The 14,341-nt window shown below is 55.3% G+C and overlaps 2 protein-coding genes across 2 annotated transcripts; both read right to left on the bottom strand.

Moving 5' to 3' along the window:
* Nucleotides 1-810: 810 nt before the first annotated feature.
* On the bottom strand, nucleotides 811-4,933 carry PYGO2 (pygopus family PHD finger 2). The gene is made up of 3 exons (XM_054563023.1): nucleotides 4,638-4,933; nucleotides 4,158-4,207; nucleotides 811-3,572 (listed from the first exon to the last, which is right to left on the bottom strand). The coding sequence occupies exons 1-3, from the start codon at nucleotides 4,738-4,740 to the stop codon at nucleotides 2,508-2,510; spliced, it is 1,218 nt and encodes a 405-aa protein (XP_054418998.1). The 5' UTR covers nucleotides 4,741-4,933; the 3' UTR covers nucleotides 811-2,507.
* Nucleotides 4,934-5,405: 472 nt separating this feature from the next.
* Nucleotides 5,406-12,674, bottom strand: SHC1 (SHC adaptor protein 1). Its single transcript, XM_054563389.1, has 12 exons — nucleotides 11,857-12,674; nucleotides 11,237-11,307; nucleotides 10,636-10,699; nucleotides 10,360-10,479; nucleotides 10,042-10,095; nucleotides 9,802-9,853; nucleotides 9,507-9,633; nucleotides 8,503-8,701; nucleotides 8,343-8,412; nucleotides 8,129-8,260; nucleotides 7,745-7,983; nucleotides 5,406-6,981 (listed from the first exon to the last, which is right to left on the bottom strand). Exons 1-12 carry the CDS (start codon nucleotides 12,349-12,351, stop codon nucleotides 6,853-6,855), a joined length of 1,752 nt encoding a protein of 583 aa, XP_054419364.1. The 5' UTR covers nucleotides 12,352-12,674; the 3' UTR covers nucleotides 5,406-6,852.
* Nucleotides 12,675-14,341: the final 1,667 nt, after the last annotated feature.

Here is a 14,341-nt window from a genome sequence, read left to right as displayed (position 1 = left end):
GGGGGGTGGAAACTTCTGACCAATGAGAACTGGAGTTGAGAGCCTGGGAGGAGAAAGGGGAACCTTCACAGCCCAAAAACCTGGGCTTACCTCCCGGTGGGGGACTGGAATTTCAGCAAATTGAATTTTAGGTGACCATCCCTCCTTTCCCAGTGTCTAGTTACTAGAAAGAAGACTCAAAACTGAAAGGCAAACGGCGGCATCTCCGGAGACGACAGAGACAAAAGCCCAATTGGTTACAGGATAGACATGGGCAGCTGCAGGATGGGGGAGGGGAGAGTGGCAGATCGTGGATGGAAATAGCCTTCCAGCCACCCTCCCCACTCTGCTCCAGTGCAGATTGTTTAAGGATGCCACTGCTCCTTGTTTAAAAGGAGAGGTGTCTGAAAAGCATCCAAAAATGACATCTGCTGAACCAGGCAGGGGCAGCCCCTTCCCCCACCGTTGGAGCTACATTTGACTGCTAACCCAAACAGCTGGAAGTTGGAGGGTGGGCACTAACCCCAGGAACGCTAAAGGCACTTGTTTCCCTAAGGCTTAGGAGCCAAGGCTCCCGCGCGGCTCTAGGCTCCGCCCAGGAATGTGCTCAGAAAAAGTAACTCTCATAGCAGGGACAAGGGGGAGTGGCAGGGGGCGGCACGGACTCCCTCCCCTCAGGCTCATCACCTTGTATCAGGGTCAGCTACATCTTTCTGCTATCCCCCCTAACTAGGACCCTCAGGGCATATATCCCCACCCCCACCCCAAGTACGCCTCGGAGCAGGGATGATGGCTCATCCCGACCTTCGTGCACGAAACAGCAAAAAGTCCTTGTCTGGATTTTCAAGCCATTTTATTAATCCAATCATACAAAAGACCCCTCTCCCATCACCACACCCCTGCCACCCCCACTTGCTTTCCGAAACAGTGAGGGACTAAGCAGACATTCCCACAGGAGCCACTTTACAAAATGCTGACATGGGGGAAGGCAGAACAAAAATAGCAACAGATAAAAGGGGCAAACAGAACCACAAACACAACACAAAGCTGAACAGCAGAGGGCTGTTCTCTCTGCTGTTTAGAGTCAGGGCGGTGGGGGTGGGGGGAGACACACTGGAGGCCAGAGGCCGCAGGCCACCCCTTCTGTCACACAGCCTCGAAGGCCACTGGCTCCCCCTGGGTAGGCAAATTGAGTTCTGCAGTATTACCTGTCTTCTCTGCATACACTAGTAGGGTCCAGGCAACCACTAACTCCTCCCAGGCCTGCCTTCCCCACCCCATTGAGGAAGGCGTGCATGAGCTTTCAGATCAGTTGTGAGGGGATCCTGAGCAGGCCCCAGGCCCACCTCTGGTAGGGAGTGCTTTAAAACAAAAGCAAAGCCCTGTACCGGACTCTGGCTGAGAGAAATGAGTACTGTAACACGAGGCCCAGAAGATATAACAAAGAGCAGGGAAAGAGAGAAAACACCCAAGCTCTGAACTGCATTTCAGTACCTTGGCAATGAGGGTCTTGCTGCCTCTCCCACCCGCAGGTGTGACAGGGATCCTTTTATCATAAGAAATGAGGTATAAGGGCTCTGTGCCCTTTCAAGCTTTCCTTCAATCGAGCCAGAGGTGGGGGAATAAGGGCACCAGAAGTTGAAGACCAACGCTAAGAACAATGTGCAACAGATGGGCAGGATGGGGGGAGGTGGAAGTACAGGCTTCCAGGCCTGCCCAACTTTAAAATACTCTGGTCAGACCACCTACCCCAATTTTTGGCAAAAAAAAAAAAAAAAGTCATTAGGAGAAAAGCTCGAGAGAGGCTGAGAAAAGGACCAGTGACTTTGGTATGAGGGAAGTACGTCCTGACAGCATCTCTTACCTACTGTCTTGAAGCCCCAAACTACCAAGAAAATGCCATGGCCAAGAACTCTCGTTTCTTCAAGCTATTTGGTTCTCTGAGTGGGGAACAGCTGAGCAGGTTTTGGAGGAATAAGGGGAAAGGAGGAAAAGGGGCACATCCCTTTTTATTCCCTAAAGCTGTCCCTCAGAGCCCAAGGAAGGGCTATTGCAGGGAATGGGAAGAGACTCGAGCTCCTCTGGCCAGAAACGTTTAACACTTGACTCCAAAGACTAAGGCTGGAGCTGTGGGGCTAGAATGAGGAGCATTAGGCACAGGTGTTGGGGATGTCCATCATCTACAGAAGAGACACCTCCGCCTTCCAGATCTTCCTCCAGCCTCTTTTCTCTTGCAGCCATACCCCTTAGAGGTTTCCAGAGACAGCCGACAAAAAATGGCTCTGCTCGGCAGGGCTTTGGTTTCCTGGATCTCTTGTAGGTCTCAACGTGAAAGTTTCCAGAACAGTGAGCAATCCAGGCTCTCATGCCTGCCCACCTCAGTTCCTCTTCTGACCCCAGGAGCCACTGTTTCTGCTCCAGGGGGATGAGAAGCCAGTGGAAATGAGGACCAAGAGCCAGACACGAAACAATCACCCTGGAAAAGCAGGAAGGAAATGTATGCACTTCCCTGGGTCACCTCACCAGTATCACCCATCGTTGGCAGCCACCAGCTGCCCCATGCCCTCACGGATATAGACAGACTGGATCTCCTTGGTCTTGAGGCAGAGATCGCAGGCCCAGACTGCAGAAGCTTCAGTGGTCAGCAGCCCATAGGCGCTCTCAGTCATGCCTGTACACTCTCGGTGGAACCACTTCTGGCAGGAGGCCTCACACAGAATGGCATCCTGGTCGTCGTTCACCTCACTCCGACAGGCACCGCATGGATACACCAGGCCTGGAGGAGGCTGGGGCCCTGAGCCCCCACCTGCCTTGCCAGGGGGTGCTAGACTGTTGGCATCTGGAGTGCCCCCACCTCGCCCACTGCTGTTTGGGGGGAAGCTGGGCTGATTCCCATTAACAGCAGCAGCCGGGGAGCCTGAGTGGGGCTCCTGAGGAAAAGCAGTGGGAGCAGGTGGATTCAAGGGCTTGCCCCCATCCTCACCACCAGTGCCAGGAAAGCCAGGGTCCGGACCAGGAAAGGGACTTGTGGTGGGGGGCAGGCTGGGGAGCCCCTGACCGGGTCTCTGAAGAGAAGGGCCAAAAGGTGCCCCTGGCTGGGCAAAGCGCTGGGGGAGAGAAGGAGGGCCCAGCTCCCCTCTGGGAGGTTGCCCCATGGTGGGTGAGATCATGGGGCCAAACCCCCCAACCGGGCCTGGCATCATCTGCCCACCAGGAGGGCTAAAGTTTTGACCCAGAGGCTGGTTGAAGGGTTGGCTAGAAAAGTTCATGTTGCCTGGGGGTGGGTAGCCAGGGCCCTGGGGGGGCATGTTGAAAGCAGGGCCCATAGGGTTGGGAGGGAAAGGGGGGGGCTGTCGACGAAGAGGCTGGGGTCCCCCTCCACCTCCAGTGCCGTAGCCTGGGGGTACTTGGCCTGCCATACCCCCCTGTACACGGAAGCCTCCAAAGGGGACAGGACTGCCAAGGAATGGAGGGGCTGCGCCCCCCACCTTAGGGGCTCCGAAGTCATCCTCAAAAGGGTTGGATGCAACCAGATGATCCACCATAGGAGTCGGGGGTGGTGCAAACTCTGTCAGATGTGAATATGCAGGGCCCTAGTGAGGAACAGATAAGGGAAACGGGGTCATGGAGGGCGGCGTAAGGCTAAATCAGGAAGAGTACCAGAAATATGGTACACATTTTGGAGGCTGGTTCCAGCCAGCTCAGGTCTAAAATCAAGATGGACCTTAGAATACAATAGAGAAACAGAGGGTGGAGCACAGTGCAGTAACTGTGTTTTGAAAACAGGCATAACTATGCTGGAATCCCAGCTCTGACACTGAATAACCTCAAGACCCTCTGATTCCTTATTTGTAAAAGAGCCAACTGCCCACCTCCCAAAACTGATAAAGCACTCTAGCATAACCCCTGGCACCCAGAAAAAGCAAGTGATAGGTGTTATCATGAGAAGGGAACGAGGACAGGAAAAATGGGAGAGGAAGGTTCTAAACCTGACTGATAAGGTCTTTGATCAAATCATCTCATTTTTGTTATGAAGTTAAAGGAAAGGACCAGAAAAAGAGCAAAAGAAGACCGTTTCCTCTTCTCCCTGTACCTGACCGAGATACAAACACTGGAGTAACAGAGTGGAGCAGAGAGGCAGAGCCTGCTAGGAATTCTGCCCACCAGCCGCCATTCACCTGAGTGTTTGACTTCCTTCGCTTCTTTTCTGGGCTCTTCATTTGCAAACCTGGAAAAGCAGCAAAAAGCAAAAACAAACAAGTTTCCCTGAGGTTTCCCCAACCTCCCTTCTCTTAGCCATGCTTGCAGGAACTCTTCTAAATTGAAAATACGCTTACTTACTTACTTACAACAAATAAATACTAACAAAGGTGTAATACGAAAAGTAAATTACCACACTTTCAGCTGCCTCTTCCTTTAAATGAGACATCCCATTTCTTGACACCCTCAAATTCCCAAGTGACTCCTGAAATTCCACGTGCCTCCAAACCCTAGGGTCCTCGATTCAGGACAGCTGCCCCTAAGCCCTGGAGGGCTTCACCCACACATCTTCCGATCCCTCGGCCTAAGGACTGCCGCCTCCCCCGACCCGAGCAGTCTCCCTCCGAGATCCCCAAGTCCTCGGCTTCTCCAGCCCCCAGCCCTCTCAGCCCTCTCACCGGCCTTGCCCTGCTTCCTCCCGGTGCTGGGCGGCGCAGGGGGCGGTGCGGGGCCGCCACCTCCCTCCAGCTTGTCCGGTGGGGGCGGCGCCGAGGCGGCCATGGAGTGGGGGACCCGGGTCAACGGCAGCGGGGGACGGACGCGCCCTCGGGTCGCACCATCGCCCGGAGAGGGTGTCGGGGGCAGCACAGGCCCCCGCGCTGTGGCCACCCAGAGTGCAGCAAAGAGTAGGCACCGAGCTGGACTGGTGAGAGCGCGTTCGTCCCAGCCCCACTGCCTGTCCGCGGCCCCAGCCACCGGAACCGGAACTCGGCGTGGCCGCCACCACTGAGCAGGCTAGGGGCGGTGGGGCCTGGGCTAGACCTTCGCAGAACTCCGCCAGGGGGCAGGGCCGTACCACTGCATGACCTGGGGGGGGCATGTACGGTAAGGCAGTGTCAAGGGCCCAGCTCCTGGGGCAGGCGGCAGCCGGCTACCCACCCCTCGGCTGGACCGTACCATCCAGGGTTGGAGGGCCGCGGCGCCAGGTCCGGCCGCTCGGACCGTGGGCCCCCGTTGCAAACGGGAACGTCGTCCCAGACGGTGGTCCCAAAGGTGTCACCCTGTCGCACCCTCCCGGTGCACCCCAGTGCTCGCGCGCGGCCAACAGCTCGAGCGAGGCCAGACGGACTCGCCGCCAAGAAGGACCCATAGCGAACAATAGGTAGCGACAGTGACTGAGAGGCTCAGGTAGAAGAAATATGGATTTTAATGAAGATTCTTTCCCTTTGGTATAAGTGAGACCCGTGAAATCATCCAAACAACAAAAAGGAGGCGAGGGTTCAGTAAATTGTCCATTACAGACGGGTCTGGGCCGGCTTCTACATCGTTGTAGCTGCCCCAGACTCTATCGGTAACTGCAGGTTTTAAGTTTCCCTGCCCGCAACCCACCTGGTGAAACTAACGCCCATTCAGCAAGACTTCCCCCAGCCAGCCTTTCCGGTAACAGGCCCAAGTGCTTCTTGTCCTATCTCAGAATGGACTTCTGACTTGGGACTCAGAGAAAATATAGTGCTGCCGGCCCCAACCGCCTCACAGGCTGGGGTGAGAAATGCCAATAGTTGTAAAAGGGCTTTGAAAAGTCAAAGAGATGATGTATAAATGTGATCTACTACCATTATTTTGTGCTCAAGAATAAGCCATGAAAAACAGGAAAGTAAATCTACAACCCTAAAATATATGCATAAAATAAAAAATAAATGCAGTTACAAATCTATAGATGGTATTTGGGGATTGTCTACTGCTTTTGAGTCTCATCGCCCAGTCCTGCCTCCACAAAATCCATCTGGGAGAGCTAACAGTTCAGGGGGCCCAAATTCAGTCACCGCCCCCCTCCCCACCACCCTAGCACAGGGAGGCAGGATGGAAGATACAGGAGGAAGGGCTACACTTTGGCTGTAGAGTATAACGTGCATGCAACATGGAAGGGGTGGGGATGAATGACAAGTATATACAGACCCCTGGGGTCAGGAGCTCGGGCCAGGAGGCACTGAAGAGAGGAGTCCATCTCCCCCCTGCCCGAGAGGGGGGCTCTGGGGAAACCTGCGTATGCCCAGGGAGAGGGAACAGCTGCCACCCCTGCCTCTGTTCTCCCAACCTCAACTGGAGGGGGTGCTGAGCAAAGAGAGGACAGGGTGCCAGAAGCCAAGGTCTCAGCACCCCTATCCTTGACCTCAGGGGCCGGAGAACTCTCTGCATAAAATACAGTATCTTAAGAACAAGGAGATGGTCAAAGGCACAAAGTTTAAACACTGGGAAGGGAGGGCTGTTGCAACGGGCTGGAGTACCCTGAGCCCGGGGTAGACCACAGGTGCAGTTTGTTCCCCGTTCCCTGGGAGGGTGACTGCCTATCACCACAGGACACTTTTCAATGAGGCACACGGCCCAGGCCTTGAGCACCCACCTTCTTGAGGAAGAGGGTATCGGGTTGGCACAGAAAAGGCCCTGGGAAGGGGGCCACTCTAGGCTAACACTTTGGTGAGGTGTGGGGAGAAGTAGGATTCTACCCCAGGCTCCCGACTCATACCTTCTCCCTGAGCTGGATGCTAAACCCAGTGTCCACACTACCCCCAGCTCCTACACAAGGCCAAGCCCACAGGACACTCCAAAGTGAGGTCCTGAGAGGGAATAGTGGAAGGGGTTGAAGGGCGTCTTCTGAAAAGCACCTGGGACAGATCACAGTTTCCGCTCCACAGGTTGCTGTAGACACAGTTCGCTGCCCGCAGAGATGATGGGCAAGTGATTGTCCATGTGGTAACTGATGAGGTGACTGACACTCTCAAAGCGGTGATCCTTTGTCCGAACCTGGGAAGTAGGGAGAGGGTTGATTCAGGTGAAGAGTCAAATAAGACCTCAGCCCACAAACCTGGAGAAGCTGCAATATTCAGGAAGGTTGAGAAAGAAGGAAAAGATGCCAGGTGGTAGGAGGACCATGGAAATGGGAAGGTCATGAACTGGGAAAAGGCCAGGGGACATGAGAAATTGTGAAGGGTATCTCCTCCTCCCTTGACCTGGAGGAAGGTGGCAAGTCTCAGGGGAAAATATGCAGTTCAAAAAGGACGTGGGAAGGAGGCCGAGATTGCTGTAGCGGAGAGAGCAAGGTCATGACAGGCAGTGGACGACTACAAATAAGAGAAAGGACACTGATCTGAGCCCTAAGTCTGGAGGAGGGAGGGAGCCCATGACTCCCTTACAAGAGGAGACTTGGGGTGTCTAGTTTAACCATGTGACACTGAGCACAACCTCTCCAGGATGCTTACCTCATTTGTCAAAAAAAAAAGGGGGCTCAGGTAAGATAAGCACCTTCTAGCTCTCCTGGGCATAAAGTCGGGGGATTTGAGGACTGGCCAGGATCAAAGAGAACACAGCTCCAGCTCAAGAATGTGAGAAGGGAAGGAACCCTAAGCTGCTAGACGGGAGATGCCAGGCACCTTGAGAGCAGAGGAGGCCCCTATAGAGGTGCCCAGCTGGAAAAATCTAAGAAGCAACAAGGGAAGGAACAGGGCTGCACAAGAGGGTACTGTGCCTTCCCTTGTGCCACCCCCACCCATACCCCTGCCACACTCACCACACCCTCAGGGTCCACCAGTAGCAGGTGCTTGGGCTGCCCACTCTGCAAGCCAGTGAGCACATACTGGCCAGGTGTGGTCGTGCTTTCCCGCACCAGGAAGTCCCCGTTGAGCTGCAGCAGGGCCTCAGCCTCCCGCCGGCTCAGCTTTCCGTGGAACCAGGGCTCCCCTCGGAGCTGCTCAGCCATGGCCATTGACTGGAGAGGTGGAGGCACCCGAAGGGCATCTTCAAAGGGCTCTGGGGGTGCAGAGAGAGGACTAGGAGAGGCAGGTGGCACAACACACGCCCAGGACCCAGAACTTTCAGGGAGGAGAGACCAGGAAGGAAGGAACAGAAGGAAAGAAGGAAGACAGAGATGCAGAATGGAAAGAGAAGCACTCACTCATGTCAAAGAGGTCTCGAGGCGCACTGCCATTGACAGCAAGACTGAGGGGTCCAGCCCCACCCCCTGCTTGCCGGGCCTTGTCCAGGTTCTGGACGTTGACATACGAAGGATCATCAAAGAGCTCTCTGCCTGCCGAGGAAAGGGAGGCTTTCAGTGACCCCAGCCGTGCCTCCTGCACCCCCGGTTCTGTCCTTCTCAGCCCCCTCCCTACCTGGGCAGGGTGGCGGAGGTGGTATCTGCTTGTGGGCTTCCGGGTCTCCGCCAACAGGCTGCCCCACAGGCTAAAAGTGACAAAAAAATAAGGTAAGACCAAAGGCCCTAACCAGCCATGTCTAACCTGGGCCCAACCCACCTCCATCCAAGCAACTTACCAGAGTAGCTCCCAGGTGGCTGGGGGTCTGGGCACTGGGCAGAGTGGGTCGAGCAGGCCCCGGTGCGGCTCCTTCCCGAAGCCTCATGTCTACCACTCCCCCAAGAGGGGGTTCCTTCCCCGGGAAGTCATTATAATATTGATGGTCAGGTGGCTCTTCCTCCTCCTCATCCCAAGCTGAGCCATCAAAGCCAGCCATCCTGTGAGGAACAGGATGGAATGAAGAACATTGGTGGGAGGATGGAGAGAGGAGAACAGAAAACGGCCATGTACTGGGATTCCCTTCAGGATGGGCCCTAAGCTGGGTGTTTTATATATAATTATTTTGTCCTCCCTCTACCCCTATAAGGTAGGTAATATTTCCTTCCCCAGCTTCATAGACGGAGAGAATGAGGGTCAGAGGTGTAAACATTTGCCCAAGGTCTCACCACAAAGGTGGTTCAGCTGAGATGTAAATTCAGATTTGACTTTAAGGTTCATGCCCTTGATCATTACACTGCCTCCTTCAAGAGGGAGGGAAACACTAAGCAGCAGGGAGGGGGTGCTCCAGGATATTTTAACCTCCTGTAAACACTCGATACCTACTGGCCTGAGGAGAGGTATCTCAGCAAAGAGCCATCCTCCCTCACTCAAACTTTCAATGGCTTCTAGAGGAAGGAAAATCAAAGAACTAAGGATGGAGAAATGGGTAAGAGGGACAGGCCATATACAAGGCAGCTGGGAATGGAAAGCCTATCTAGCCGTGGAAGAGCTGCAGCGTGAGGTTCTAGATTACAGCTCCCCCACAGGCAAATGAGGGAAGAGCCAGCCCTGCAGCAATCTGGGCCTCCAAAAGACTTTCCTGAGAGCCACCGGAAATTTAAGAATAGCAGGAAGTGGGAAGCAGGGGCGCACAGGTTATTTCCTTCCCTGAACCATTCTGAGCTCCAGGGTGAGAATAGCAGACCTACTTTCCCAATTCAGGTCTGGGGCCCAAGAGCTGCCCCTCCCTCTTCACCCGCTCACCTGTCATGGGGGGTGACCAGCTTTGGGGGGTTCCTGAGGTATTGTTTGAATCGCAACTCGAAGGCCTGGCCGATGGTGCTGATGACATCCTGAGCAAGCCCTTCAGGACACTCCAGGATGTGGCAGGCTGGGGGCACAACAGAGGCTGCCAGTGAGCTGTGAGGCGGGGGCGCTGGGACGAGGCGCAGATAAGAGCACTCATCCCCCTCAGCGGGGGCCCCTGCTTAGCTCGCGCGGCCCTGCTCACCTGCCTCAGGGACAGCCGGCCCCACCTGCGCTCCCCACTACGCCTCACCTCTCTGATTCACCGGGTCTTTGGCAACATAGGCGACATACTCAGCTGTGTCCTGGGGTGAACAAAGTCGGAAGAGGTCAGTTAGCTAAATGTGACAGCCCCACTTCACTCCTGACCCCTACATCGCAGTTCTTTTCAGTTACCGCCTCCATCCTAGTACACCCACTTCTCTGGCCAGTGTCTTCCCAGTCCCTGTCCCTTATTCTTCTCCTCCCACCTTCGCTCTCCTCCCCAACTCACCGGGTCCCCGCCGGATGCAAACGAGATGGACTGCATGTGGTGGTTGGCGATGATCTGAGGGTTGGGGCAGGAGACGGAGAAGGAAGGCGATGACATGTGTCAGGCAGCCTCAGGGCTCACCTGAATACCCCCACCCCTGGCCTAGGACCCTGGAGACTCGGTCCCATCCCTTTGGCTTCTAAATCCACATCCTCCTCATCTCCTTCTACCCTGTCCTGCTGCTCCTAGCTTTTCGCCCTCACAACCAGGCCCCCACTTAGCCCTCCCATCAGTGTTTCTGGTCCCCCTGCCCAGCCCCACCAACCTGTCCCCACCAACCTGTTTGCAGTCTGCGGCCATGAGGTTGAGGCTGCTGGTGGAGACGGTGAGAGTGATAGGCATTCCAGCAAATTTCAGGTTACTCCTCCCCAGAATGGAAGTGAGTGGGCGGCTACAGGGCTAAGGAAGTGCCCAAGGGTCTCAGAAGCTGGGAATTCCCAACACCCAGAAACCCCCACACTCCTGCCTTTTGGTCTCCCGTACGTCACACACTCGCCTCTGCCCTGCCCCTCCACATCTCCCAGCAGCATCCCTAGCCCCATCGACCCCAGGTACCTTTCTCCTTCTTGTAGCCCCCTTAGCACCTGGCACAGCCTCACACACCAGACTGATGGCCTCCCTGGGGAAAGAGGGGTACTCAGACCCAGAGCCTGCCTCTCAATCCTCTCAATCAGCTGGAGCTGCCACAGGCTGGGGGAGGGGAAGGCCAAGCCAGACTCCAGGGGCACTCCAGGCTCTTTGTCGTGGTGGATTGAATTAAGGGCCTTTAATATTTGATGACACTGAGAGGCCGCTTCCTGGCTGATTGGGTTAGGGCCTCAATAGACAGGCCCCACCCCCTTCCAGCTACCAAATGTCCCATTCCCTTCCCAAAGGCAGCAGCAACCTTCCATCTACCCCTATTTTCGACTCAAGTTCCAGCTGCCAGCTGCCTCTCTGCCACCTCCCCCTACAACTCCCAAGGCTGGATGAGTAAGAAGGATCCAGGCCAGAGCTGCCTCTTTTCATTCAGACTTAGACTCACTCCCCTAACTTTCTCTCAGTCCCCTTTACCAGCCAAAGATAAGCCAGCACTAGCACCACCACCAAGGGACCCACTTCCCTCCTCCCCTCATTAGTCCCAAAATGCCCACATTCTGCCCCCCTCCCCACTAACCTGGTGACTTGAGTTCGGGTGTTGAAATCTAGGGCACGCATTGACTGCAGGACCTCCACACAGCCCATGTACTGAGGGGAGGGATGGGAAGATTATGAGTCAGCCACCTCCCCCCAGCCCCTTCTCAAAGGGTCCTAGGGCTTTTCTCTACATAGTCCTTGAGGGGAGTAAAGATGAAAAAGTTCTGCCACAGCCCACAACATGCGAGACAGCAGGGAATGAGTGGAGAAGGAAAGAGCAAGCTGGGAGGATCTCATGCATCTGGGAAGAGAATTTGGAGAGGAGTGACAGTCATTGGGTGGGATAAAGTGACATCTCTAGAAAGGGGGAGGAGACTGAGGAAACAATCAAGAGTCACTCATTCCAACACTTACTAAGGGCCTCCCATGGGCTGGGCATTGTGCTAGGCATGGCAGGGTGGGGGTGGGGTGGGGGAGTCACAAGAAGAAAAGGGGGCCCAGGCAGAGCTGGAAAGGGCCGCAGAATCAGAGAAGGAGCAAGGCAGGTTTAGGAGAAAGGACACTGCAATTAAGGGATTTGCTGGGGAAGAGCAGGAAAAAAGAGACTCCAGCAGTGAGCAGAGGAACCGGAGGGGTCTGGGAGGGAGGATGTTCACTCACCCGAACCAAGTAGGAAACCCCAGGTCCCATGACTTTGTCGTTAGGATGCAGCCAGCCCCTCGTGGGCTTATTGACAAAGCTCCCGTGGCGGGTCCACTCCTCGCCCCCTAGCTGGCCCCCTTCCACCCGAGTCCTGCGCCCGCAGCCTCCACTCAGCTTGTTCATGTCCTGGAGGAGGGGCAGGGGGCCTGAGTCTGGCATGGCTGTCCCTATAATCCCCTCCCCATCCTCGGCAGCCCTGCATGGCTCCCCCTTTGGCCCCGGGCGCCCCCCAGCTGGGTTGGCCAGCTTCAGGTTGCTCATCCGGGGGAAGAAGGAGCACAAGGTAGTGGGACTATCGTCGCCAGGCAGAGGTGGCAGGATGGGCCCCAGGGAAGAGGCTGATGGGGAAGGCAGCTCCTCCGGTGGGGTGGACCCTGAAGCCCCATCTTCCAGCGATGACAGAGACTCATTCCGAAGTGGATTGTACTTGGGCTTGGGGGGCAGGAGATCCATGGCTGGAGTGAGAGGGAGGCTGCTGCCCTGCCTGGCCCCCTTGCCTTGAGAGGCAAGGGGGCCAGGCAAGGGGCATCCCCAGGCCCTTAGCTTGATTGGCCCTTTATGGCCCAGGGATCTCAAGGGTCCTGGGAAGGGAGGGGGACAAGTGTCTCCGACTCCTCTGGCTTCCCCAGCTCAGACCCAGACAGTTTCAAGCCCCATCCCCGCCCAGCCTGGAGCCTCTTCTCTGGCTGAGAGAAGAACAGGCTGGACCTAGAGCTGCCTGGCTCCTCCCCTGGGGCGGGGAACTAAGGGGAAAGACCAATCCCAAAGACAGTGCTGACTCACAGGCTCTGAGGGGCTGAGCCCCCACCACTGCCCCAACCTAGAACTCTAGCAGAGGTAGAGCTATCCATGCCCACCCCCACCCCACCCCACACCCTCCCCCACCCCACCCTGCACCCACCCCCAATCCCCATACAAACAACTAGTATCTGGGGAGGAGTAAAGTAGGGGTGGGAGGGAAGATGGAAGAGTGAGAAGGAAAAGAGCAGGATAAGAGGACATCTGGCTCAATCCAAACCGGACAAGGGCAGGCCAAATGGAGCAGGAAGCTGAGGGAGGGTAGGGGGGAACGAGGGAGGAAACAGAGGCAGCTGGGGGTGGAAAAGGGAGGGGATCCCTAAGCTCAGCAATTTCCTTCCTGTTCTGGTTAAACACTCAAATTCCCCCCATCTTCCAGCCCAGGCCATCCCACCACCACGGCTACTACCACACAATGGGGTGATAACCCCAGGGAGCCTGGGCCATTAGCATCCTCTGCTACCACAGCTGTGCACAGGAGCTAAAAAAATGGGGAAAGGAAGGATGTGGCCCAGTGGAGGAAGAGAGGGGCCAAGAAGAAGGGCACAGCTGGTGAAGTAAGGGGATAAAGTCCAACCTGGGTGGCGCATCAGGGAGAGGAGCTGGAGCAGAGGGCAGGCTGGTGGATACTTGTTCTCTCCGCATGGCACCTACCATGCCAAGGAGCAGTGGCCCCCAGACAAGCACTCTTCTGCCCCCTTTTCCACAGGCTTAGTTTGCAAAGCTAGCTGTCAAGGGTAGAAGTAGGAGCAGAGCACTGACACAAACATCTCCCTGGGCCTGCCAGGTAAGCCATTCCCCTCCGTTTGCAATGGTAACCGGTGAGGGCGCACGTGTCCACCGGGGAACACGGTTCCTCTCACACCAGGGGTGAAGTCTGGTTGGAGGAGGTAGGAGAGTGAAACAGACCCTGAAAAGAAGACAAATCTGTGCAAAGTCCAGGAGAAAGGAGTGCCAGGAGAAGATGGGCTTGGGCTGGACATAGGAAAACCATCCCAAACCCATTCCTTCCACCCAGAGCTTCCTGCCACAGCTCTGCTTGAGGAAGCCACAGAAGTTGGAAAGTGACCAAAAAGGAAGTAGTAAGATACGTATACCCCTTAAACTCACCTTGGAATTACCCATTTTCAAATTACTTCAGAAGGTAAAAAAATGCAAGTAATCATATGATTATAGTGGTTAGCAATACCAGCACTTAAAACCTGTTAGATATTATGCTAAGCTTTCACTTCCCCTCAGTCCTCATCAGAGGAGAGCTTCGTCATTTCATTGACCACTCCTGAATTCTATCACGCCATTTCCTAAGGCTCGGCGCTCAGGCATAGAGAGCTTGAGGAAAGGACTGTGTCATAACCTCACACCCCCAACAACACCAGGATGTCTTCATCTTTAGATATGGGTGTTCTGTAGGAGCCTGCAGCATCCAAAGGCAGGGAATGACCAACAGGTGTGAGCATTTGGAAGAAAAAAAAAAGGAAATAAGGCTCATTCTGCTCAGAAAGAGAGGAGCTTGGCCTACTGGCAGTCAGAATGATTGATTGGGTGTGGGGGAGAAGCTGCATGTGCCTTCTCAGACCAGCAGGGAGGAGGCAGCAAGAACTGCGGGAAGTAGCAGGAAATGTCGAAAGCCTCAGGAATGTTTCCA

The sequence above is a fragment of the Pteronotus mesoamericanus genome, unplaced genomic scaffold (assembly GCF_021234165.1).
Source record: "Pteronotus mesoamericanus isolate MK-2021 breed Mesoamerican mustached bat unplaced genomic scaffold, CSHL_Meso_final scaffold_705, whole genome shotgun sequence".
Classification (NCBI taxonomy): Eukaryota; Metazoa; Chordata; class Mammalia; order Chiroptera; family Mormoopidae; genus Pteronotus; species Pteronotus mesoamericanus.
Note: the sequence above shows the minus strand (reverse complement) of the source record. Positions and strands in the feature narration are given on the sequence as shown.

What these genes read in the sequence shown, in the direction of transcription:
- PYGO2 (XM_054563023.1), bottom strand. Translation starts at nt 4,740, where the DNA reads ATGGCCGCCTCGGCGCCGCCCCCACCGGACAAGCTGGAGGGAGGTGGC. An exon ending in GAGGAAGCAGGGCAAGGCCG is followed by an intron (nt 4,208 to 4,637) that starts GTGAGAGGGCTG and finishes CTGCTTTTCCAG; the next exon opens with GTTTGCAAATGAAGAGCCCA. An exon ending in GAAGGAAGTCAAACACTCAG is followed by an intron (nt 3,573 to 4,157) that starts GTGAATGGCGGC and finishes GTTCCTCACTAG; the next exon opens with GGCCCTGCATATTCACATCT.
- SHC1 (XM_054563389.1), bottom strand. Translation starts at nt 12,351, where the DNA reads ATGGATCTCCTGCCCCCCAAGCCCAAGTACAATCCACTTCGGAATGAG. An exon ending in CTGGTCACCCCCCATGACAG is followed by an intron (nt 8,702 to 9,506) that starts GTGAGCGGGTGA and finishes TGTTCCTCACAG; the next exon opens with GATGGCTGGCTTTGATGGCT. An exon ending in TCGAGACCTCTTTGACATGA is followed by an intron (nt 7,984 to 8,128) that starts GTGAGTGCTTCT and finishes CTGCACCCCCAG; the next exon opens with AGCCCTTTGAAGATGCCCTT.